Here is a 26948-nt window from a genome sequence, read left to right as displayed (position 1 = left end):
GTTCAATTTAGTTCCTGAATTAAATGAACTAACTCAAATTAAAAATAAATCTATTAATTAAATGAGTTGAACTTGTTTGGTTTATGAGTTGATTCAATAATTTATAAAATTTTCATTAGTTTAAATATTTTTGTCGAGTTATAATATTTTTTTTATGAAATAAAAATTAATTTAATACAATCAATTAATTTAACAGATTGCGTGATATACTTTATCTAAAAAATAAAAATATATCATAATATATCAATTTTAAGTGTGAATTGATTTTTTGTTATTACAATTCGAGAAAGAGAGGGTATAATATTCTGTAAAAAGAAAATTATAAATTGAAAAGAATAAAAATATATCATTTTATTAAAAATAAGACATAATAATATATAATATAATAATATTTATAAAAATAACTAAACACACATAAAATAAAGAGAATGAGTACTCTAATGTCTTGATAAAATATTTAGTAGTGTGGTGTCAGGTGTGTGACAAAGCAAATGAAAGAGCAATGTTGTCCAATATTTACAACATTGCCATTGATGAAAATAGGTGTTCTCCGTGTTTTATTTATTCCAACTATTTTTAGAAATGTAAAACACAAAACCAAAACATCTATAACCAATTTTACTTTTTTAGATTTAAAATCTGTAAATTAAAAAATAGTTTTTAAAAACAATATTTAAAAAGAAGTTTCCCAATCAGTTTTTCTCCTTTTTCAATTTTTAAAAACTAAATCAAACATGTCCTAAGTGCAATTAAGCCTGAAACTTAAAACACATATAAATAGGGATTTTGCCATTCGGACTTTCTTAAACTCCAAAACCATTCGGACTTTGCGATCATCCAAGACCACCGACCTTCCACCTTCCGCCACCGTTTTCCGGCAACTCGACCAGCATCGTCCTTCCTTCTTTCTTAATCGTATAGTTCAATGGTTCGTTTCTATTCATCTTTACAAACTTTCTTAATCGTTTAGTTCAATGGTTCGTTTCTGTTCAATAGTTCAACGGTTCTTTCTTAATCGTTTAGTTCAATGGTTCGTTTCTGTTCAATAGTTCAATGATTCTTTCTTAATCGTTTTAGTTCAATGGTTCGTTTCTGTTCAATAGTTTAATGGTTCTTTCTTAATCGTTTAGTTCAATTCATCCTTACCGACTTTTTTCAATTATTTATTCTTCTTTTATGTTGTTTCAATGGTTTTTTTGTTTCTTATTTTGAACATTTTAGTTTTCTTTTGATTGTTTTTATTTTGTGAAGGAGGAGAAGGGATTTGAGATTATTATTTCTCTTTGCGGTATCCTTTTCCACATTAACTAATGGCAACATCTTTTAGTTACTTTGCTTTATGAATTATGATATTCACAATTATCATGATTGTTAGGGATCTGGGACGACATTAATGAATTAAGAGTTTGTTGTTGTGCACGCGTAGTAGTTAAATGATATGGGGTTCATTTTATAATATAACCCTAGAGACCTAGACTATAAATATAAACATACTTAACTAGATATAAGTGAAGAGACCTGTTTATACATTATACCAAGGACAATAAAATTGCGTCCAAACATTGGCACTAGAACCTTTGAGTAGTTATGTCCAAAACACAGATTTTGAGACCAGTTACATGACACAATCTTGTTACTTATCTTTAAGTCAAGTCACTAGCCTGCTTGAGAAATCTTGCCTCTTGTGTCTATGTTAGAATAGATAGTAAAGAATTAAGAATACCACTGAGTAATGGTTCTTATATTGATGAATAACAATGAACAGAATCAGAAAAGAGAATATGAAAACAGTGAGTCCTCTGTTTCACAAATAAAAGGAAAACAAGAATGAAATTTACATATTAAATTTACAGGTATTTGAGAGTCTGTCCTCTCCCAACTGCAGTTTACTCTTAACCTGTCATTCTCCTGGCGGTGTTAATGTTAAAATAGTGTTTGCTGGTTCGTCTACCCTGTTTTTGTAGGTGTTTTTGTTTTTTTGCTTAATTCTTCACCTTGCAGGCAGGCACTTTGCTTTATGTGCGGGTTGTAAAAGCAAACCCTGGAATGAATCCTGAGCTATCATGTACTGATGGTTGGTGTCTTATTCCGTGACTTCATTTTTAAATTCCTTTTTGGGTGTATCTTTTAATCATGGAGTTTTTCTCTGGTAATTTTTAGTTTCTTTCCATTCTATATGCGCAACCATAATTCTGTCTTTTATTTTGTTATGGTGTTTGTTTAGCCAGTGGGAAAGCAGGAGAGTTTGGTGCCCTAAAAAAAGGCTATATGTTTGAGTGTTCAACCGATCTCTCAAGGATGTATGGAATTTAAATTTCTTTTTCTTTTTCTTTACGTGCATACTTTTAACAGATCATGATATGAGAAATTGTATGTTGTTTGTAGGCTTCTCAGCTGACCCACATGTCCAGTACTTGATACATTAGGGAAGAAACTGTCTTTCGAGATAGCAATTGGCTTAAATGGACGTGTTTGGGTATGCAGATGCCCTCTAGTCTCAGCGTACCATATTATATAATTTATTTATTATTTCTTGTCCTATTTTGAAGTATTGGCAATCATTTGTAAGTTGGAGTTGGGAAATTTTCATTCTACTAATTTGAGTTTTCCTTTTGAAATTGTTGTTTCATCTATAGGTCAATGCCTCTTCTCCATCAACAACTATCATCGTAGCTAATGCTATTATGAACTCAGAGACATTGAGTGGTGTACAACAGAAAATAATGGCTGAAAAGCTGCTGCAGAGAGTCCAGTGACCAAGATAAACGTATGTATATAATTGAGTTACAGTTCATTGTGATTTTACATTACAATTCTTGTGTTGTAAATGCCATTTCCAACTCATGAGGTACATATTTTTTTGTCTTACCATAATATCAATGCTTCTGCAGGGCGAGTACTGTTGATGAGACTACAACAGTAGCTAAGTGCATGAATGATTTTCAACACCTTGGTTGTTTAATGTAAGTTACATGGCATTTAGATAAAGGTGGAATTTAACATGGACCAATGCTAAATTTGTTCATTGTAGACCGATGTCCTTTATAGCAATTAGATTTAATAGTTAAAGTATTCAACGACCTAAATTTTTAGAGGGCTATTTGTATGCTAACTTGTAAAGCCATTAAAAAGTTATTTTCTTTACAGTTTTTCAAGAGTGCTGGAATTCATTTGTTGGCTACTGGCTACATCATCTAGATTTTCTGGTCTTGGAGATATGTTTTTATTTTAGGTTGCAATGTTTTTTTTCCTTCTTTTTTTGTATTTACAGTATACTTTGCTGCAAGGTGCTTGGCAACAGCTAGTGGTTTAGTTTTTTTGTTACTTTCATAGTTTTAGTTACACTTTTTATTGATGAATTCTGTTTGTTTTAAAAAAAAATAGTAATTGTAGTTTTTAGGCAAAGAATAGTAACATTAGAAAGGAATTAAAACCTAAAATTAAAAATTAAAAGAGCAAAAATTTGTTGTATACATACTATTTATATACAAATTGACAATGCAAAATTTTTCTATCCTCAGAAGATCCCTAAGATATAATAACGATGTCTCAATATGTTGTTTTAATATAAGGTTGGGATCTCAATCATATAGTATAGAAAAATGCACAATAACCGAAGGGGTATTGAAGTTGAATACAATTCAAAAAATAAAATGATGACCAAATTTGTAGCCTTTATATTATAAATATTTTTGTACTTATGTCAAAAACTAGGAATGTGTTTGCACAAGTGGAATATGCTATTTTCCCTTTTTGTTGTTGTTGAAATAAAATAGTTTAGGTGAGTTGAGACATAATTAGAGAATGAGAAAATCTAAGGCTCAAAGACTGCATATATAGATACCGACAAATTATCCGCCATTAAAATTTTCACACATGCAGTAGAATTTAGGCCTAAGTTCTTGCAAAAGATTAGTTAAATTCTTACCATCTATTATCGACTTATATTTTTTTAATGTAACATTTGATTATTTTTTTTTTGCTACGATGAAGTTGATCTTAGCATAGTGTTTTTGTTAGAACATTGTTGATTGTAATGAGTGTAGCTTGTTCTTCTCATCTTTTTGAAATACAATTTTATTATGAATACCACTATTATAGTCAGACAAGCGTTTGAATACATTCTCCAAACCATTTTTCATGTGCAGCTTGCATCTTAGAAACATTAGAACCTTTTCTTGAAAGGGTGCTCAAAGTTGCTTACACACACTTCAATTCATTGAAACTCTCCAATATTGAGTTATATTTTTTTAATGTAAAACTTGACTTATATGTTCTTACCATCTAATATTGACTTATATATTTTTAATGTAAAACTTGTTTTTTTTTTTTTTTGTCACGATGAAGTTGATTTTAACATAGAGTTTTTGTTAGAACATTGTTGATTGTTATGAGTGTAGTTTGTTCCTCTCATTTATTTGAAACATATTTTTATTATGAATACTACCACCACTATTATACTCAGATGAGAAAGAGTCACAATATTCAGTTATCTTCTTATTTATTTTAGTTCTCAAAATAGGGGCATGAGGCAACAAGTTACTTGGGCAATCACATTGGGAGGAGTTTAATTCCTAATATAAAAAAATAATGTTTCACTTGGAGAGGTGAGAATATAGAGAAGAAGAAACATAAGAAATAAATTGAAGTATGAAAATAAATTGAATAAAAAAAAAATCTAGTAAAACAATGGACACAAGATTAGATAAAAATATCACATTTTTTGTTATTATAAATTAAATAGCTATCAACAATCATATATTGCCTATCAATAATCAATTATAGTTTTATCACTTATATTAACGATCGCCTCTCAGTTAGCCAATAGTCGAGCGATCGCCTATCAGCTATAAGTTGATAGTTGATAAGCAATGTTGCCTATTCAGGGCTATAGACGATGTCGCTTATCATGTGATAAGCGATAGTTGCTATCGTTTGATAGGTGATAATGCATATCAACCGATAGATGTTATCGCTTGATAGGCGCTATCACCTATCAACCGATAACAACTATCACATATTGCCTATCGAGGGTGATAAACGCTATCGCTTATCGCCTATCGCTCGATAGGCGACAACACCTATCAAACGATAGCAGCTATCGGCTAATAGGCACCTATCAGTTGATAGGCAATATCAGCTATTAGGCGATAAGCGATATCAGCTATTAGGCGATATCAACTATCGGGCGATAGGCGCTGTCGCTTATCGAGGGCGATAGGGACTCTCGCTTATCGAGGGCGATAGACGCTCTCGCTTATCTAGGGCAATAGGGGCTCTCGCTTATCGAGGGTGATAGGGGCTCTCGCTTATCGAGGGTGATAGGGGCTCTCGCTTATCGGGGGCGATAGGGGCTCTCGCTTATCGAGGGTATCGAGGGCGATAGGTGCTCTCGCTTATCGGGGGCGATAGGGGCTCTCGCTTATCGAGGGCGATAGGGGCTCTCGCTTATCGAGGGTATCAAGGGCGATAGGCGCTCTCGCTTATCGGGGCGATAGGGGCTCTCGCTTATCGGGGGCGATAGGGGCTCTCGCTTATCGGGGGTATCGAGGGCGATAGGGGCTCTCGCTTATCGAGGGTATCGAGGGCGATAGGGGCTCTCGCTTATCGGGGGCGATAGGGGCTCTCGCTTATCGGGGCGATAGGGGCTCTCGCTTATTAGGGCGATAGGCACTCTTGCTTATCGGGGGCGATAAGGGCTCTCGCTTATCGAGGGCGATAGGGATCGAGGGCGATAGGGGCTCTTGCTTATCGAGGGTGATATGTGTTTATCAAGCAATAAATGATAGCATTTATCGCCTGATAAGTACTATCACCTATCATCTGATAGCTGCTATCGCTTGATAGGCGCTATCACATATCGTTTGATAGATGTTGCTTATAGCAGATAGGTGCTCTCGCCTATCAGACGATAGCAACAATCTGGCGATAGGCGCTATCGCCTATCACCTGATATGCAACAACGGCTATCAGACGATAGCACCTATCAGACGAGAAGCAATAACAGTTATCGGATGATAAACAGTAGCAGCTATCGCATGATAAGCAATAGCGCATATCAAACGATGACATCTATCGACTGATCAGCGATAGCGTCTATCAAGCGATAGCAGTTATTGGCTGATAAGCGATAGCGCCTATCAGACGATAACAGCTATTGGTTGATAGCGTTATCGCCTATCAGATATCACATATCACATAACTAGAACTGTAAAAAAAGTCCTAAACTGTAAGGCCTCCTTTAAACAAAAAATTATTAATCCCCTAATATTAGGTCTAATAATTTTTTTAAAGCCCATCGATTATTTCATAGAGTTTAAGGGAGGGGGTTTATAGGCCTCTAATATTTTGTTAATTTTGACAGATTTTCAAAATTAATTTTTCTCGAAAAAATTTAAAAAAAATCTCGAAAAAAATTAATTTTTTTCTCAAATTAAAAAAAAAATCGCAAATCATTTTTATCGAAAAAAAATCAAAACTCTTATCGGTGAATTTTAAGAGAAAAAATCGCGAAAAAGAATATTTCTCGATAAAAAAAAATTGTCAAATTTAAAAATAAAAAAATTGATTTTTTTTTTTTTTGAAAAAGTGGACCTATAGACTTACTGAGCCCACAATTTTAGGGGTTTTTTTAATGTTGGGGGCTTACTTTGTTGGAACCTTTTTAATTATGAATTTTTTCTGTCTCTCCAACATATTGGTTGAGGTCAATAATTAGTGTATTTATCACATTGACAGCTTCACGCATATCTACAGATATTATATATCATATAGCTTTTTAGTTATAAGACAACTTACAACTTAATTTTACTAAATAGAGCCATAGTGTCAATGTGATTTAAAAAGATTAGCTACACTTCAAAAAATATTATAAGTCACTACTTTATTTAATTTCAAATCATCTTTGCACAAAAAAAAAAAAAAAACTTCACAAAAATAATAATAAAATAAAATGAGAATGACCAGAACATCCTAAGCATTGACTTGAAGGTGATCATCAGCTATGAGGAAACGGAAGTGAGAGGAGTCTAAGTTGGTACTCGACCCGATAATCCGATTAGATGGAAACACGAAGAGCTTCCATGCGATGTAGGTGATGATAACAGTGACATGGTTAAACACAATGAGGAGAACTGTATCTGACTCATTGGCGATCTATTCTGCGTCAGCAGTAACGATACAAAGTTCGGATTCGACGATAACGTAGTATTCAACAGATGAGTTGATTTTAACGCGGGGGAGAAAAGTGGCGGCGTGCTGAAGGTCGAGCATCTCACTGCAGAGTTTGTCGGGTTTGTTGTCGATGATGACGAGCTCGTCGGTGAGGTCCTGAGTGAGGATGGTTTGAACGATGGACATTCCTACATTTCTGACGCCGATGACGGAGATCTTGATTTGTCGCTTGGAGAGATATGGAGGGGCGACGTTGGAGATGGGCTTGAAGAAGGTTTGGGTTAAGTCCAGGTTTGTGTGCTTCTGTCTTTTGATCTACAAGTTTAGCGGTTTTGGATTAGTTGCAAATAATCTCCTAATAGTATTTATAATTATTTTTATTTATATTTATTATGGAGGATTTTTTATATTCAAAAAAATTCAACTACTTTTAACACTTGAATTTGGACAATTTTAGACCATTATACAAAATATTTGTTTCTTTTATTTTTGTAATTTTTTATTTGAGTTTCTAGGCATATTAAATTCCTTGTAAACATAACAAATTTTGTTTTTTTTTTTATATATCTATACATAAATTTATGAAAAATAGTTATGAATGCATTGTTATTAAGAAAATGTTTTCATAGTCGATTTTTAAATAAAAAAATATGAAAACTCGTTAGTGTGCTATTTTACTTCTGTAATTGCATTTTTTGAAGCAATATAATAGAGTGGAGAAGTATTCTTATGTGTTTTTGATATTCTAAATATGTTGGTACTCTATCGATCCAATAATCATTTCTAGATATTTCATTTTTTTATATAAATTAATTTTCTTCTGCAGGTTAAAAATTCACCCAAAACGAATTTTTAATGACATGTATTTCCATTAACCATAATGAAATAAATAAAGAATTTGAATATGTTTCCTATTTTGTGGAAAAAAATATATCATTAGTTTACGATATTTTGGTTATAATTAGTTTACTAAATAGTGTTTTGTCTAGGGTTTGTCGAGTTATACATATGTAAGAATATAGTTTGTGTAATTTGTGATTAATAAACCATATTTAAATTTTCAATTGAAACTATATCAAAATAAAATTAGAAATTAATATGAAAGAAAAAATTATACAATTGTTTAGATAGAATAAAATTTTTTACATGTGTATTTAATATTATTTTAACAACACAATCATTCTATCAAATTAGTGAAGATGACTTTTACTGCCTCGTCTATTATTCCATGGCAAATCTTAGCTAGATGGACAAACCGTTTCAAGTTATTAAAGAATGTGATTTTCACTATTTCGTATGTTTACCGAGAGAGCAATCGTTGTGCAGATGATATTGTCTCATTATATTTCACATTATTGATTATTTCAAGTGGGATACTCGTTCTCATTGTATTATAGGAGACTTTATTTGTAAAAGATTAGGTGTTTTTGCTTGAGAAAACTTATTTGATCGCCTGGCTATCAGTTGCTTGAGAACACATGCTCATGTTCATGTTCTTGATATTCTAATGAGTAGGTGTATACTTACAAAGTTACTATGATACAAAAGTAAGATAATGTGATAGCAGAGTGTTAGTTGGAATGGCTTAAGTTAATGGATACTCTAAGCTAATAGGTACCCTAAGTTAATTGGACTTTGAATTGTATGGTGATCTTAGACGATGTAGTTGAGTCACGATAAGAACAAATGGATTTTCATTTCATTTGAGTAACTGCAAGATAGAATCGTTGTGGTTGGTCTTTGGATAGAGACTATCATGTTGCTCATTGATATTAGTATGTCGTTATTCATTATACATGGACTTTATTTGATAAAGTTTTCCTTATTGGTTTGTTATATTTAAAGTTCGTAGCTATTTGGTTGATGTGTAGTCAATGCTTATCACTTTAAGTAACGTTGATCTTTGCCGATTTGGTCTTTTGTCAATCCATTGGCCCAATTTCATAGTTCAAAGTGATTAGGCAATTATAATAAATTCATTAATTTATATATAATAAAACCAAGTGTTGGAATGTCTTAGCGTGAGATCAACAACTTTAGATTTTGAATTTCACACAATATGAAGTAAAAAATCACCAAATTAAATCATCTCTCACATATTATAATACGTATAATCAACTAACAATTCAAGATTACACAAAAATAAAGATCAAATTTCAAGAAATTAACCTAAAATTTCAAAATTTTCAAGAACATCAAAAACTTAAAAACAAAAATTAAGAATAAACGTTACCACATAGAGACAAGCTCTAAATACCAAATGATGTGGATTTGAATGTTTCCACATGAGATTGAAGATCTAATCAAGTGATTTTTTGAGATAAAGTGGTAAAATAAAATAGAAAATAAACAAACAAACATGGGTTAGATGGAGAAGTTGAAGAATGCGTCACAATCAAGGATGATTGATAAGTCAATGTGGAATCACCACAATGGTAAGGAATCCATTGATAAGATACAAGCAAGTTTTAATCCAAGAACTCAAAAAGGAGATATATCTCACTCACAATTTTCATTAGAGAAATTCTAATTCATTTCAAAGTTATCCAAAATGAGACTCTTACAATGTATTTAAAGAAGGATTTACTTTATTCCTAAAATGGGTCAAAAACCAATTCTCTAGACCCATATTGGACTTACACCACTGATAACTCTTCATCTTATGCATATTTTTTTTATTGTTTTTAGTCATATTTATCTTTTATTTATTAGTTAATTTAAGGAGTTATTTGATATATTTTGTTGATTTTAGTTCTTTGATTTAATTCATTTCAAAGTTATCCAAAAGAAGACTCTTACAATGTATTTAGAGAAGAATTTACCTTATTTCTAAAGTGAGTCAAAAGCCAATTCTCTAGACCCATATTAGACTTACACCACTGATAATTCATCATCATATAAATATTTTTCATTGTTTTTAGTCTTATTTATCTTTTATTCATTAGTTATTTAAGGAATTATTTGATATATTTTGTTGATTTTAGTTATTTGATTTAATGAAATGTTTATGTTCTTATTTCCTTGATTAAATAGATAATTTTCGTAGTTTTACGTTGTTACTTTGTTTTAGTAAGTGTTGAATTTTGCTGAGAAATTAACATGACCAATTGGAGTAAAATCAAGTGACAATGAAAGCTAAGATTCATAGATACAACTTTCATGAAGACATCGGAACCCAATTCAGACTCAAAAGAGGAGAAAAATGTAGAAAATGTCAAACAGAAGAAGTTGTGCGCCTAAAGTGCAACAACTGCGACAGGGGCACATTTCCACCCATCCTAATTTTTTTAATGCACCCAATTTAAATAGAGCCAAAATCTTAATTTTTTCAATGGAGGTAAAAAAAATTAAATTGAGATAAAATCCAAATTTTTTCAATGGAGCCAAAAACAAATTTTGATGGAGCCAAAATAAAAATTAATAGAGGCAAAACCTAAATTAGTACCAAGTACCAACTAAATCCTTTCTCATCAAAACACCTAAAACTCAAAACTGTTGTCCTCTTTCACCCAATATGAGCCCCAATCTAAGCCCCAATCGTTGTCTTCTCCTTCTCGTCGTTCTCACTCAAAACTGTCGTTCTCACTGTTCTCGCTGTCAATCAACCAACTGCACTCGCCGACGAACCAGTCGAACCAGTTGCGCACTCGCCGTCGAACCGGAGCTGCACTCGCCGTCGAACCAGTCGCGCCGTCGAACCCGAGCTGCACTCACCGTCGTTCTCACCGTTCTCGCACCACTGGTAATTTCTTGAACCACCATTCCGTTCTCGCACCACTGTTTTGAGTTCTGATAAGTGACTGCTGTAGAGACTAGCCTAGAAATGTTTGTATGTATGTATAAATTGAGTTACAGAAATTGGGTGAAAGTATAAATATGGTTTGAACATTGTATTGTTTCCCCGGTTTATTATATTTTGTGCCACTTTTCCCTTTGCCAATTGTTTATTTGTTTGGCATGATAAATGCCCCCTTTTCCATTAGCAAATTTACTGACACAGTTGCACACATGGCACCTCACTTCACCTCATATTCACCCTTGTTAGTATAAGAAAGACTTTAATATCTGTGCAATACTCAACAAAAGAAAAATTTGAGGAAGACTTAAATAATCATTTAGTCCCTATAGAGGTATTAGTGTTTTGGTCCTTAAAATCTTCTTCAACATTTTCTTATCGTGTGGGTGATATTTTTCCTGTTCATGGTAAGGGAAGTGTAGGATATTGCTTCACATTTACACGTAGTATAAAGGGATATGAAAGATAGCCACAATATATATAATCTTCAACTTTGATCCCAATTGAAATAAGTGATAATTGAGGCTCATAATAGTGATATGTTATAATCAATTTATTAATTTCTTGTGCCGAAAACCCAAATATACAGCTGTGTTTTTCTTTCAACGTAATTAATATTCTGAATTTATTATTCTAAACTAATACAGTTGTGTTTGGATTAACTAAAGATACAATCTTAGCGCGCGGGAATTTGAAGGAACTTCAACTGAACGGTAATAACTAATATAGATCTCTGCCCTGAAACTAGTTACATTTGAAATGGACTTTTTGTATTATGGTTGTGCCCTTAAATTTGACTAAAATTTGTAACATATAATTATATATGTTTATTTGATTAATATTAAATTAGTTGATTTTTAGGGCAGCCGGTCTATATTTGAACAGTTTATGTGTGTTAAGGTTTTTACTTTGTAAATGATGGAGTGATAATACAGGCTGCAGGAGGAATGACATGAGAACGAGGAATCATACTTTAAGAATCCCACAGTAGCAGTTTGGTCAATGATGATTATATCATTTATGCAACTTTTTATCCATCAACATCTTTGTCTATATGAGCAATGCTTGATGTGTCTTGAAACCAAAGACTTTAAAATAAGCATCAAGATCATGACTTAGTGTTGGTTCTTTTGGCATCTAAAATTGTAAATATTTATTATCCAGACTAGTTGCAGGTTACTCCAACTTATTGGCAAGGGCTATTTCAAGTGTTAATATTAGGTAGCTACATCTTGAATTCGGCCGATATAATTAATTTGGCGAGTTGATGACATGCATATATTTGTGTAATTGTTTGGCACAACTCATGAAATATTTGGACCATGTTGTTCAGGTAGTGGAGATGTTGCAGAGCAAAGGTGGAGGTAATATTAGCTATCTCTACGGTTTTATACGTTTACTTATAGATTTTCATCGCTAAACGTAAAATTTATTGTAGTGATATTTTTTAAAGCAATGTTATCGATGAAGTTAATCAATACTTGCATATGACCCTACTAAAACAGAAGAATAAGTTGCATCTCTTGTACCAGATGATAGGGTTGACCCAAATCAATATCGTGGTTTGGTTCATCATTGGTTTTCTGATGAAGGACAAGTAAGTCGTATATATTATGAGTAATATATTAAAGAGCTTATTATTTAGACTATATTTTATATCAATTGCAGAAAATAAGTAAAATTAATAGACAAAATCGTGCTAAGTTTGAAGATGTTCATTGTATGGGTTAAAAAAGTCTCCCAAAGTTTATTGATGAGAAGGTTTATTTCTATTTCTATTTTTATTTTTATGGCTTTAATTTAAATTAAAAATGAAATGCATTTAACTTATTTATTTGGTTGTAGATAAAAAAGGGCAAAAGAGTGTTGTCTGGACGTAAAGAGATTTACATTGATACCCGCACTCGTAAAGATGGAACAATTGTCAATGAAAAGGCTGCAAGATTGATTGTAAGTTTTGATAATAATTAAACGGTGCCAATATATTGAATTCACTTAGTCCAAACAACAACGAAAATAATGAAAATGGTAATTAGATAGTATTAGTTAATTTTAATTAAAATCATTAACATTTTCTCTATTTTATTAGTAATATTTTTATGTGGAATCGTGTATTTATTCATTTGTTATTTTATTGATTGTAGGTGAAGATTAAAAGCTAATTTGTTGTTGAAGATGGAATATTGGCAATTTAGTGGACTCCATTTTTTAATATTTTTTGAGATTGTTATGTATGACACAAGATGTCTATTTTAAATGTCTATTTTTTGAGGTTAAGGGTTTTGTTTTATCGTTGTAAGACTTTTATATTAATTTTTAATATATACAATGAACACCTTTTATTTTATTTTGAGTCTTAGATATATATATTTCATTGTATATTTATATTTGGTTAATTTTATAAAATAAATTTTAAATTATTATATAATTTTTGTTGATAACAAAAAATTAATATTTATAATAAATTAATTACTCTTAAAACCTATACCAACAGAAAAAAGTTGTCACTTAAATGTATAGCAACAGAATCAAAACCGTAGGTATAATTTTTATAAATTATGACTAAAGTATATACCAACAATGAAATATCCGTAGGTAAAATCAAATGTTTACCGCAACGGAAAAAATTCTGTCACTATACCCTATAGCCACGGCGAAAATTCGTAGGCATTGGGCGATTATATACCACGAAAAAAAACCCCGTCGGGATAGGATCTTTTTGCCTATCCCTACGGTTTTTATATGTTTACCTACAGATTTTCACTGTCGCTAAACGTTCAATTTCTTGTAGTGGTGGCACACGACAACATTCATTGAAATACATTTTTTTCATTTTCTATGTATCTTTTTTACTATTGGGAAGTTTGGAGACTTGTGCCCTAACATAGAAACTCAAAGACGATTGTTTCTAATACCATTGGAGCAGTTTTATCAAGAATCATTCATGAATCTTTTTTGTAATTCTTCTCTAATCTATATCTTTTCTATCTTTGTCAAGCGTAACTAAACTCTATTTGTTAGGGATGAGTTTGACAAGATAAAACCTTTATTTTTTTGAATTGATTTCTAGTTATATGAACGAGTTTATTGAATTATTTTTCTCATCTATGTGTTTAATGTTTTTTATTGCTTGATCAATATTAAAATGTTCTACGATTCGTATTTTGAACGTGGACTTTACGAATGTTTGAGATGAGAAACTCATGAATGTGTAGTCTAGGGATAGATGCAGATCATGAAACCAATTAAATTAGTTGTAAATGCAATAATTTAACAAGATAATTCTTGTACGATAAGACTTAATTCTAATCTTAAATCCACTAAGGAATTATGGGTTACTTTGAAATTAAATATTATGTCACTAAGAAATTATCGCAAGAATAATAAAGAGAATTCAATAATAATTCAATAAAGGAATTCAGTAACTAGGATCAAATTGTTGAGACAAAATCTCTCTCAAATATTTTTAATAATAACAAAATTATTTAAAAGATTATGATTATGGTTAATGACTTATCTGTGCTTTTGAGTGAATTCATATTAAAAAACAGGTTACTCATAATTAAGATAAAGAGAAGAAAATTATGACTCAATCCATCAAATTTTCAAAACTGGAGGATAGACATACAAGATGATGAACCCTTAAGAGGATAAATTTTCAAAGATGCAAAATATTCAACATCACTGAAACAATGATTTCTTGTCATAAAGAGAAGATAAATCGGTGTCAAATAATGAAAGAAAAAGTAATTTATATGAAGAGGTCAAAAGCTAGAGTTTATATGATAGAGGATGGACTGTAAGAGGATGGATCTATAGTTCACTTCATCCTCAAATGTTGAAAATGACTCAACACATTAATGTACAGAAAGGTAGTATCTAACAAGACAAAAATATAGTCTTACATGTCTTGAAGAATGAAAAAGAAAAAGGACAGTTCATGTCTAAGTTTCTAGGAGGATTGAACCTCTTGTACGAGGATGGACTGAATCAGTCCAAAGAACAACTGGATGACATTTATGTAATTATGATTAATGACCTTGGACTTTTTGATTAAGTCCCCAACGGTCATAAAGTGTTTTGACACATAGATAGAGCATCACAAAATCTCTAAAAAAAAGGAAGGGAGCTCTTCATCATCAAACACACAACAACACTGCATAAAAAGAGCAAATTCTAAAAGTTGTCAAGGGTAATTTTCATCATCTATTTATATTTTCTATAGTCTTACATTATATCTTTGAAATATCCTTTAGAAAATGTTAAGTAAAGAGAAACATCATACTCATATCACTTTGTAATTTCCAAGTGAATTATACTTGGAAATAGTTGAAAGTTGTAAGAAACAAACTTGTAAGCTTGGTGAGACTAAATAATACACGAAGTGTAACTAACCTCTGTGAGAGGATAATCTGTTTGATCCTTAGTAAAAAACTCACAAGTGTTTGAGGACTATACGTAGCCTTCATTGGGTGAACCAATATAAAGTTGTGTGTGTCATCTTCTATAGTTTCTCTTTTATTTATACAGCTCATATTTAAAGTTTTAAATTTCTAACCTCTGATTCTCGTCCTATTAGAGAGGATAGTGATTTAAAACACTTGAGAAAATTTTAAAACAACAATATCCCTATTCAACCTTCCTTTTAGTGATATTTTAGCTACAACACAAATTAGACACCAAAGTTGGATTCAAAGTGAAACTCATATTTGACATTTTTCTTAGTATAAAGGATCAATTTTATTACCGTTGTTAATTTTAAATATTATTTCAATCAACTCATAAACTTTTTGTTCAATTTTAGTAATGAAATATAATTCAATAGTAAAACGTAATCATTGAGTTCGACACTTAGTACTACCATTTTAATTATTACTTGTAACGATTCAGTACACTTGTTGAAACGTTATCAACCACTTAACGAAAATTATTACAATCCAAATTAAACAAAACGGGTTAACTTAGATAAATAAGTTTAAAACTTCAATATGACCACCTAAAATAGCGTATAAAACAAACAGATCCGACAGATTCAATCTGTTTTACCATCTTTATTGACAATCAATATACACGTGAGAGAAGCTGAAATTATTGTAAATCAATGATGTCTCAATGATATAGGTCCATTGAGAAGCTAAGGGCCATCAAACTTTATAGCATAGATCGATCAAAAAGCACGCTCACAAATAGATCGAATTGTTAGATAATGTTATTATATATTAGTAGTAAGGGTATTTTAGACATTTCTATTCTTTTGTATATATACTCATTGTAACCCTATTAACTCAAGTTTGGTTCATTCTATGTTATGAAACTCTAGATTGTTTGTCTCTCTTCTTCATCTTTTTATTGTTAACATGGTATCAAAGAGCTTTGGTTGATTTTTTGATCTACTATAAATAAGATAGAGACTATTTTGATAGGAAAGGCAACCACCAAAAGAGAAAAGAGAAGAGTAACCCTATTTCTGATTTTGTTAAATCAGTCTCACAAAAATATCGATTGCGCATTCGTTAACTGTTGGATCAAACTGATTTTTGGACACCAGGTTCGCAACATTCAGGTCGTCGTCTTCAACGGTCGGATCAGCGAAACGACGTCTAGAGGAGGAGAAATCGTGCTCGCACAGCACCAGATTATCCCTAATTTATTTTGTCTCAGTGATTGTATTTGTCGTATTTTCCTGTCATTATTTGTTATGGCTGGTGCTAAGGATGATTCTCTTCAAGCACATTGGAAAGCACATTGTCTGAAATTGGGGAGAACACATAAGAAGAATTTTAGGGGGCCATTGTCCAATGTTGTTGCTTCTGCTCCTCCTACCATTGTCACTCAAGCTTTCTTTGAGTCTTGCTTCTGTTAGTCAAATATGTGATCTCGGTTATTCGGTTATGTTTTCTTCCAATTCTTGTTGTGTGCAGGATCCACATTCCGGGAGGCTGATTGGAACAAGTCATAGACAAGGGGACTTTATGTTTTGGATGACCTGCGACTCCCAGATACTGCAGCCTCAACAACTACTGCTGACTTATTATCTAGTTTTCGCTTGAATTCCTTATCATCTAGTTTTTATTTATGACATTATCGCCTTGGACATGTTTCTGCTTCTGGATTAGAATATTTAGCTTCTACTGGAGCCTTAGGAAAGTTACAAACTTGTGATATCTTAGATTGGTGTGGTTGTAAACTTGCTAAACTTCCAACTTTATCGTTTAGTAAAAGGGTTTCCGTTTCATATGCACCCTTTGATTTAGTTCACTCTGATGTTTGGGGTTCATCACTGGTTCTCACCAAAGGTGGATCTAGATATTACGTTTCGTTTATTGATGATTACACTCGTTATTGTTGGGTTTATCTTATAAAAAATCGATCTGAATTTTTTGACATTTATCATATATTTTGTGCAATGGTCAAAACTCAACATAATTTTGTTATAAAGTGTTTTCTTTATGATTTAGGTGGTGAATATACCTTTAATAAATTTTCTAAATTACTTGCTTATGATGACACCCTCCACCCAACATCTTGTACTAATACTCCTCAACAAAATGGAGTTGCTGAAAGGAAATATCGTCATATTATAGAGACTGTTTGTTCCCTTTTGTTGTTCGCTTTAGTTCCTAGTGAGTTTTGGGGAGAAGCAGTTCTTACTGCTATTCATGCTATTAATAGAATTCTACCCTCTATCATATCAGGTTTGTCTCCCTTTGAAATATGCTTCTACCTCTGATTACTATTCTTTGAAAGTTTTTTATTCTACTTGTTTTGTTATTCGCCCTCAAGTAGAGCGCAGTAAGTTGTCTTCTCGTTCAGCCATGTGTGTTTTTCTTGGTTATGGGGATGGTCAAAAGGGTTATCGTTGTTATGATCCTCATGCAAGAAAACTTTATGTATCTCGTAATGTTTTTCTTGAGCACATTCCTTTTTACTCTATTTCCTCTGATTTTCATATTACTAAGAGTTTTGAACTAACCCATATTGATCCGTTTGGTCCTAATGATTATGCTTCTAGTGATTGTAATGTTGAGAATTTCAGGACAAATACTAATACTCCACATGATGACATTTCTCTTGTCCCCTCGGCTGTCCAACCACCTCTTGCGATTGTTGATCCTCTTCGTTACCCCTCTCGTCAATGTAAGTCTACTCAGGTACCTGATTTTGTCTATTCCACTTACTCAACTTCGTTTGTTTCTTTCTTAACCTCTATTCACAGTTTGTCTGAGCACTTTTCCTATAAAAAGGTTGTTCTTAATCCTCTTTGGTAGCAGGCTATGGCAGAAAAACTATTTGCATTGCACAAAACCAATACTTCGGAATTAGTACCTCTTCCTCCTAGAAAACGTGCTATTGGGTCTCGTTGGGTATACAAGATCAAAACTAAGTATGATGGGTCAGTTGAGTGCTACAAAGCACGTCTTGTTGCTAAGGGTTTCTCTCAACAATATGATATGGATTATGAAGAAACTTTTGCTCATGTAGCCAAGATGACCATTATCCGTACTCTTATTGCAGTTGCATCTATTCGTCAATGACATATTTCTCAAATGGATGTCAAAAATTCTTTTTTTAAATGGTGAGCTTCATGAAGAAGTCTATATGGTCTCTCCACAAGGAGTTTCTCATAATCAAGGGGAAGTATTTAAGTTAAAAAAAAGGCTTTATATGGTTTTAAACAGGCTCCTCGAGCTTGGTTTGAGAAATTCTCTAATGTGATCACTTCTCTTGGTTTCCGCTCTTGTGAATATGATTATGCATTGTTTATAAGGTCCACCACTTATGGTTGCATTATACTTTCTCTATATGTTGATGATATGATTATTACAGGTGATGATGTTAGTGGAATCAATTAGTTGAAATTGTAGTTAGCCAAACAGTTTGAGATGAAGGACTTGGGAACTCTTCACTATTTCTTGGGGATTGAAGTTGCCTACTCTCCTAGAGGCTACCTTCTTTCTCAATCCAAATAAATTGCCAACATTCTTGACCAGACTTGTCTTTGTGATACTAGAGCAGCAGATACTCCTCTTGAGTTGAATGTGAAATATGCTCCTTCGGATGGTGTTCCTTTACTAGATTCTACTTTGTATCGTACTTTGGTTGGCAGCTTAGTGTATCTTACGATTATCAGACCTAACATTGCTTATGATGTTCATGTTGTTAGTTCGTTTGTTGTCTTTCCCACTACAGTACATTGGGCAGCAGTTATTCAGATTCTTCGTTATCTTCGAGGAACTCAATTTCAAAGCCTTCTCTTTCCATCTTCATCCTCATTAGAGTTACGAGCTTATTCTGATGCTGATTGGGCTGGTGACACCACAGATCGTAAATCCATCACAGGGATTTGTATCTTTCTTGGAGACTCTCTTATTTCTTAGAAGACTAAGAAATAAGACATTGTCTCTCACTCATTTACATAAGCTGAGTATCGTGATATGACATCCATTACCGCTTAAATAATTTGGTTGTGTTGGCTTTTGTCTGATATGGGTATCTCTCTTTCTGAGCCTACTCCGATGCACTGCGATAACAAGAGTGTTATTCAAATTTCTCACAACTCGGTCTTTCATGAATGCACCAAACACATTGAGATTGATTGTCATCTTACTCATCATCATCTTCAGCATGGAACCATTACTCTACCGTTTGTCTCTTCTTCTTTACAGATTGTTGATTTGTTCACAAAGATGCATTCCATTAAACGTTTCCGTTTTTTAGTTGACAAACTCTCGATGCTCCATATTAATGCATCGTGAGTTTGAGGGGAGATGTTAGGTAATCTTATTATATATTAGTAGTAAGAGTATTTTAGACATTTCTATTCTTTTGTATATATACTCATTGTCCTATTAACTCAAATTTGATTCATTCTATGTTATGAAAACTTAGAGTGGTTGTCTCTCTTCTTCTTCTTTTCATTGTTAACACGAATGACATAGTAAAAGTCCAACTTGGATAAATATTTTAGACATTTGAGGTTTTGAGAATTTTTGTGTTTGAGAAAAGAAGAAACAACGAAGAAGAGGAGTTATAGTCACATATATTAAACATTTGGATTACTAGGAATTTGGATCGACCAATCTAAACAAACTACGTTCTAGTTAAACAATTCATAAAGGGTAAAAATGGAAAACTAAACTTGAAACATCAATCTTCAAAAATTAGGCAAAGAATGAAGAACAATATCATAATAAAGAAATTAACATGTACCAACCATGGTAGATATATAGTACTTCCTATCAAATATTAATTGGCCGGTTTTACAAAGTCTCCTAAATAATTAAATGCTTGATATCATATCATATGCATGTTCGCATGGATTGCTCCTACGCCTCTACACACCTAGCTCGAGGCATAATTTTGCAATTATACATGTCTATTGGATCCATCGTATATTTTTTGAAAACGATTTTTCTCCAACATTTCATTATTGTAAATTATTATTAATTTATTGAAATCATGGAAGCAGATTATTAGTATCTTTGCCCATGCCTGCTAGTATTAGTTTCTAATTCTTCATGCCTAATCTGTCCGGACTCAAATATTAGTATTATATTTAGCACTTAAGAATATTGTAAATTTCAACTAAAATTGTAAGTATTGTTACTATTATTTAATGTATTATTAATTTTAAAATATCCTTCGACTAAATCAAAATTTATTTATTTTAGGATAAAACTTATATCAAGTTCTTTACATCTTTTTTGTCATAAGAATATCAAAAACTATAAGCAACTATTGAAGGGGTGTATGAAGAAATTATCTCAGGTAACCTTTTTGATGAAAATAATTATATATTTGTGAGTCGAACAGTAGAAAAAGCACTCAATCAACATTATTTTTTCTTATAAATAATTAAATAAAGGAAAATAATAGTTTAGAAAATATAACTTTTTATTATATCAAAATATAATATAATGACTCAAATATCAAAATACATATAATATAAAATTTGACCTGAGACACAAATATAATACAAATATTAATTTATGAAAAACAAAACATGATTTCTATTGCATTTTTACAATATTGTATTTATGTTCTATATATTTTGTATATATATATATATATATATATATATATATATATATTTATATATATATATATATATATAACTTTTGGTTAACTCATAAATTTGAAGTATAATCTTATTTTATATTAATTTACTCATTTATTATATCTCTTTTTATTATTGTAACTGTAAAATAGTTGGATAAATTAATAATATATAGTTGACTTAAAAATATAATATAACTTTTCAAATTTAAAAATGACAAATAAATAAAGTAACATTTTTTTTCATAAAAGACCAATAATTATTTTTTCCGATCATGAGTTGAACTCAATATTCCGAGATTTACCACCCTCACATATATTGTGCATCAAGAGAGTATCAAATAAAGAAGAATTGATTGATTGATTTTGTTTTGATGCCACATTTCTTACAATGAAACACACCCTAAAAAAATAACAAAACAATAAAATATTATATAAGATTCCTACTCATTTTATTATATATAATAATTCCTCATCCATCTATATATATATATACACACCCAAAGTGTAACACATGACATTAGACACAAAAAAGACAATAAGTGAGTGAATTAACATGGGTGAAGCTAAGGAAATGATGTCACCACCAGTGTCATGTCCACCTTCTCAGCTTCATTCACCATCTCTCACAAGATCACCACTTCTTCATTCAGAAAATGAAGATTCACCACATCAAAGGAAAACACCAATTAGAATCTCACTTACTCCACCAAGATTTATTACCCCTTTGGGTACCCCTATTAGAAATGCTTTGAGATTAACAAAACTTGATCCTCAAGATGCTTGGTTACCAATCACTGAATCAAGGAATGGTAATAAATATTATGCTGCTTTTCATACTCTTTGTTCTGGAATTGGAATTCAAGCTCTTGTTCTTCCTGTTGCATTCACTATTCTTGGTTGGTAAGTTTTCTATGTTTCATTAAGAATTTAATTTATATTCTTTTAAAAATATTTAAATTTTACCATAAATACCTTTAAATTTATGGCGTGAACGATTGTAATAGATTAACATTCGAACACTCTTTATAGTCACGATGACAATTAAACTCTTTCGTTAATTTGATTTGAGTGTGAACTTAAGATTTTACTTATGAAATTGACTTATACATGTGTGCCTTTCATCCTCTTTTTGTGTCTCTTTTATTTTTTTTATTTTTTTCTTCTCAATAATTTTTAGTGGAGAACCTAGCTGCCTCTGAATGAAGACTTTTTCAATAATAGCTAATGATTGAAGTGAAAAATATTTATAAACATTTCATCGTATCATACATAAATTTTGCTAAAAAAGTATCACGCATATATTTGTTAAGATATTTTAGGAAAATTTAAATATTTTTTTAATTTTTATAAAAAATTCAAATTTTGTTTTTTAAGTTCTATAAGATTTTTCTTCGATTCTTAGTCTATATAATATTCAATTTTTTGCCAACTCATTTATATATATTTTTAATTTTTAAATAATTTTTTAAAAACATGTTTAAAGCATTATAAATATCTCTTCTAAAAAAAATATTTTTTTTTACAATAAATATCTTAAATATAAATTTTTAAGCATCAAAACCTCAACAAATCGAAATAACATATATTTGCACAGAAATATTGAATTTTCAACTCATTTCTTCTTATAAGCATCATAATGCAATATAAACAATTTGCTTTTACATAAAAGAGTACATATTCCATCAAAGTCTTGTTAATAATGTATACTTTATTCATAAGGGCAAATTCTTAAAAATATTTTTTTTTAATATATTGTTAATATTGTTAGTATTTTATTGAGGTGAAGATCGAACATGGATGCGACCTCCTTATTATTCCACTTCCTAACTCCCTCACCTCAGACATCAAATCACTTTTATATCTTCTATTCTTAAAAATATCTTAATATTATTATCTATTTATTAAATATATATAAAATATAATTAGAAATTGACTTTTGTTAATTATATAATATAATAAAATAATTTTAAAAAATTATACTGATAAATTTGATTAAATAATTTATTTAAGACATATACTTATGTAATCTATGCATTTTAATCATGCTTAATATATATAATGACAATAGTCAAATGCAATAAAGCTCATTAAGCACACTTACACTAAATTTTAGAAACAATTTCATGATAGACTATAATTTCAAAGTAGTCCACATATTTCCTATTTTGTCTAACAATAAAAAATTCAACTTATGATGAGTATATATAATTTTAGATTATATGCATAAAACAATTGATGTTTAGTAGTTAGCATATAAGTCTACCAATAAATAAAAAATATCTTAATTCATTTAAAAAATAATAATTTTTTATTTGACAATAAAATTATCATTGAATAATTTTATTTTTAATGTTTTATTTAAAGGTGCAAATTAATATGTTACACACACATTCAAAGCCCTTGTGAATGCGAAAAAAAATATTAATATTTTTTTTAGGCAAAATATTACTTATGCTCTTAATGTTAATGAAACAAATGTGTGATTGGTTGCAGGACATGGGGAATAATAAGTTTGACAATAGGTTTCATTTGGCAACTTTACACCTTATGGTTACTTGTTCATCTTCATGAATCTAAAGAAGAAGGTCTTCGCTATAGTCGATACCTTCAACTCTGTTTTGCTACTTTTGGTACGATAATCTCTCCATTTATTTATTTTCATTTCACTTGAATTTTCACCAAATAAGACATAATGTACTCTCCAAAATAGGAACATTTCATGATCAAACAAAAGCAAAATATAATAATGTCTAAATTATAGTGACATACAACTCCTTTCATGCAATAGCTCATTGATTGATTTATACATCATGCCTAGTTTGCATATAAATAAATAAAAAAGACATGGCATGTAACATGACACAATATTAGTAAATTATTCATGTTGAAGTCCTCTTGAAAATGATGGTGTTGTACTTGTAGTAGTATTGTTCAATACATTTTTAGTTACTTGTGCAAACAATTCGAGTTATGAGTGGTATTGAAAACTGATGAAGTGTTGGAATTGTATAATTCAGGTGAGAAATTGGGGAAATTCATTGATCATCATAGGAGGATCAACGGCTAGGACATTCTATGAGGTTGTGTGTGGAGAATCATGCACTTCCAAACCTATGACCACAGTGGAATGGTACTTAGTGTTTACATGTGTAGCTGTGGTCTTATCTCAGTTACCAAACTTGAATTCTATTGCTGGAATTTCCCTCATTGGAGCTGTGACTGCTGTAGGGTATTGTACCTCCATTTGGGTGGTTTCTGTGTCACAGGGTACCCTGCCAGGTGTGAGCTATAATCCTGTCAGAGGAGGGAACATGGTTCAAAAAACTCTTGATTTGCTTAATGCCTTAGGTATTGTTGCATTTGCCTTTAGGGGTCACAATCTCATCCTTGAAATTCAGGTATGTCATTGTCTGGTTTTGAGAATCTTAAAACAAAAATATTGTTTTGAAAATTGTATATTTAATTTTTTTTAAATTCAATTTTACTTTTTTTAATGCAAAATTTTTAGTTTTAGATTCTTTAACAAAATGATATTTGTTAGTAAAATCATTTAAATTTTATGAAATTAGTGACAAATGGAATTAATATAAGAATGAATAGAGCATGTTTTGGTCCATATTGTTGTTTTCAGATAAAAAATAAACAAAATTTATTATTCAGTTGAATCGTGTATTAAGTTGTTCTCTTTAAAACGTTTTGTTGTTTAAAATTGTACAAACAAACTAACATCTACGACACTTTCATGATAAAATAGTTCAGTTACAAATTGTATCAATGTCTCACTGTAGAAATTATTTTAAAACTACACTTTTAAATAAGACATGAAATCCACTCGCAAATTGAATGAACTATAATACAAATATCACTTTAAAGCCAAATGGACAATTTTATTAGAACAAACAGGCCACTCTAAACATATTGAAGGGACTAAAAATTACTTTAAGAGAGAAGAGATAAAAATCACTCTAAAAATATCAAAATGACATAAAGAAATAAGATAAATAGTTTAGAATATGTTCAAAAAATTTCATGTGAAGAAAATATTCAATGTGATACTTCAATATTTATATATTTATAGAGATAAAAACTAACTATTGTGTGTGAAAGCTGTTTTTTTTTTTCAATTCCTACACATTTAAATTCCAACATCATTTTTAGGGTATTTGTAACTGGTCAAAGCTTTGTTAGCTGAAGTATGTGATTTGAAGTTTCTTTTTGACTTTGTAATAATGAGATAGGTACATTGTTTTGTTGACAATTGATCAGAAGTACTGCTTTCAAAATAGAAAGGCTGTTCAAGAGGTTAGATGAAAGCATACAACACTGAAGTTAGTGGATGACTTTGCCTTATAGATTAACTAGTCTAACTCTAGAATGACTTTTGGAATAGGACAAAATAATTGAGTATTGAGCATAATCAATATCATTAACCGAACAATAAGTGGGGCTCAATTGGTAACACACGTTGAATTTGTGAAATAAAATACTAAGGTTTGATTTCTGCTTAGCATATCTTTAGAGAGGAGCGAAGAGTTTTCAACTATGACTAAGCTCTAAACTGATTAAATCCTAATTACATTGGATTAATAAAATAAAATAAAATAAAATAAAATAAAATAAAAATATTCTACCGTTGAAATCTCAAATTTTCAATAAGTTGAACATAGAAATTTAATTAGATCTAACTTAATGGTAAGCTAAGTTACCATCACTAAAGTCATGTAAGAATTTAAGGAGGGAAAAAAAAGAACTCCTTGTTAATTAAAATATGAGTGTTATTCAAAGTATCTAATCATCTTGATTCTCATCAAAGGTCTATGATATTTGTTTTAGGCCACTATGCCTTCAAGTGAGAAGCATCCATCACACGTACCCATGTGGAAAGGAGTCAAAATTGCTTACACACTCATTGCTGCTTGCTTATTTCCCGTTGCCTTGGGTGGCTATTGGGCTTATGGCCAACTGGTAAATCATCTTACATTTCTTACTTATTACAATTCAACAATATTTTACCTCATCTTAATCTAGTAGCAAGTACAATTTATTTAAATTAAAAGTATGTCCGATATTTGATATGTATCAATATTCGTCATTGTCAATATCATAATGGTGTCAGTGTCATTGATCATACTTAGTGTTTATGTTTGTATTGGTACTATATAAATCTAAAGTTGAGTAATGTTTTGACACGTTCTTTTATGTATGTGTATATCATACCAACTATTTTATTTATTAATAATTTATATTTAATTTTTTATGAAATACATCTATACATTATAATAAAGCAAACATGATAAATTGGCAAGTTTGACACGTGTCAACAAACTAGAGTGTTAAGAAAATATAAGTTTCTATTAATAGAAATAATACGTGTTTATTTTTTGAGAAGTTAATGGCCAATTAAAAAAATAAAATGAATGAATTAAAAATAAAAAGTTTTTTTGTAAGAAAAGCTTAAAACTTGTGTTACATCACGATCTTTGTCCACGATACAATTTAATGGTCAATTAAAAAATTAAAAATAAAATACAATACACCACGACTTACAGTTTTTTCATGTATCCGTTGAGAAGTTAATGGCCAATTAAAAAATAAGAAAAATAAATTAAAAATAAAAGATTTTTTTAAGACAAAAATAAAACTTCTATTACATGAGAAATGCAGAAGTGAATGACCAATTAAAAATAAAATATAATGCACGACCTGACATTTCACATTTCACGGTTGAGAATTGAGTGGTCAATTGAAAGGTAATCTATATAATATAATATCTATTTTTTTAGAATAAAATTAAACTTATGTTACACGACTTTGTACATGCGTTAGTTGAAAAGTTAGTGGTCAATTAAAAAAATAAAAGAATAAAAATAAAAAGAATGGATTAAAAATACACTACACCACTACTTGAGGTTTAACTGTT

The 26948-nt window shown here is 30.8% G+C and overlaps 1 protein-coding gene and 2 pseudogenes across 1 annotated transcript; 2 read left to right on the top strand and 1 right to left on the bottom strand.

Moving 5' to 3' along the window:
- LOC101493483 (uncharacterized) overlaps nucleotides 1-13316 on the top strand; it is a 35758-nt pseudogene extending 22442 nt beyond the window's left edge.
- On the bottom strand, nucleotides 7156-10037 carry LOC140919021 (L-lactate dehydrogenase-like). The gene is made up of 2 exons (XM_073364334.1): nucleotides 9996-10037; nucleotides 7156-7488 (listed from the first exon to the last, which is right to left on the bottom strand). Exons 1-2 carry the CDS (start codon nucleotides 10035-10037, stop codon nucleotides 7156-7158), a joined length of 375 nt encoding a protein of 124 aa, XP_073220435.1.
- Nucleotides 13317-21522: 8206 nt separating the features above from the next.
- LOC101488494 (lysine histidine transporter-like 8) overlaps nucleotides 21523-26948 on the top strand; it is a 7656-nt pseudogene continuing 2230 nt past the window's right edge.

Source organism: Cicer arietinum, chromosome 8 (genome assembly GCF_000331145.2).
Source record: "Cicer arietinum cultivar CDC Frontier isolate Library 1 chromosome 8, Cicar.CDCFrontier_v2.0, whole genome shotgun sequence".
In the NCBI taxonomy this organism is placed as follows: Eukaryota; Viridiplantae; Streptophyta; class Magnoliopsida; order Fabales; family Fabaceae; genus Cicer; species Cicer arietinum.
This window is presented reverse-complemented; position numbering and strand designations above follow the sequence as displayed.

Excerpts from the sequence above, each read along its gene's own strand:
- LOC140919021 (XM_073364334.1), bottom strand. The coding sequence starts at position 10,037 with ATGGGTCTAGAGAATTGGCTTTTGACTCACTTTAGAAATAAG. Across the intron at positions 7,489-9,995 it reads TGACTCACTTTAGAAATAAG|ATCAAAAGACAGAAGCACAC; the intron begins GTAAATTCTTCT and ends CTAAACTTGTAG.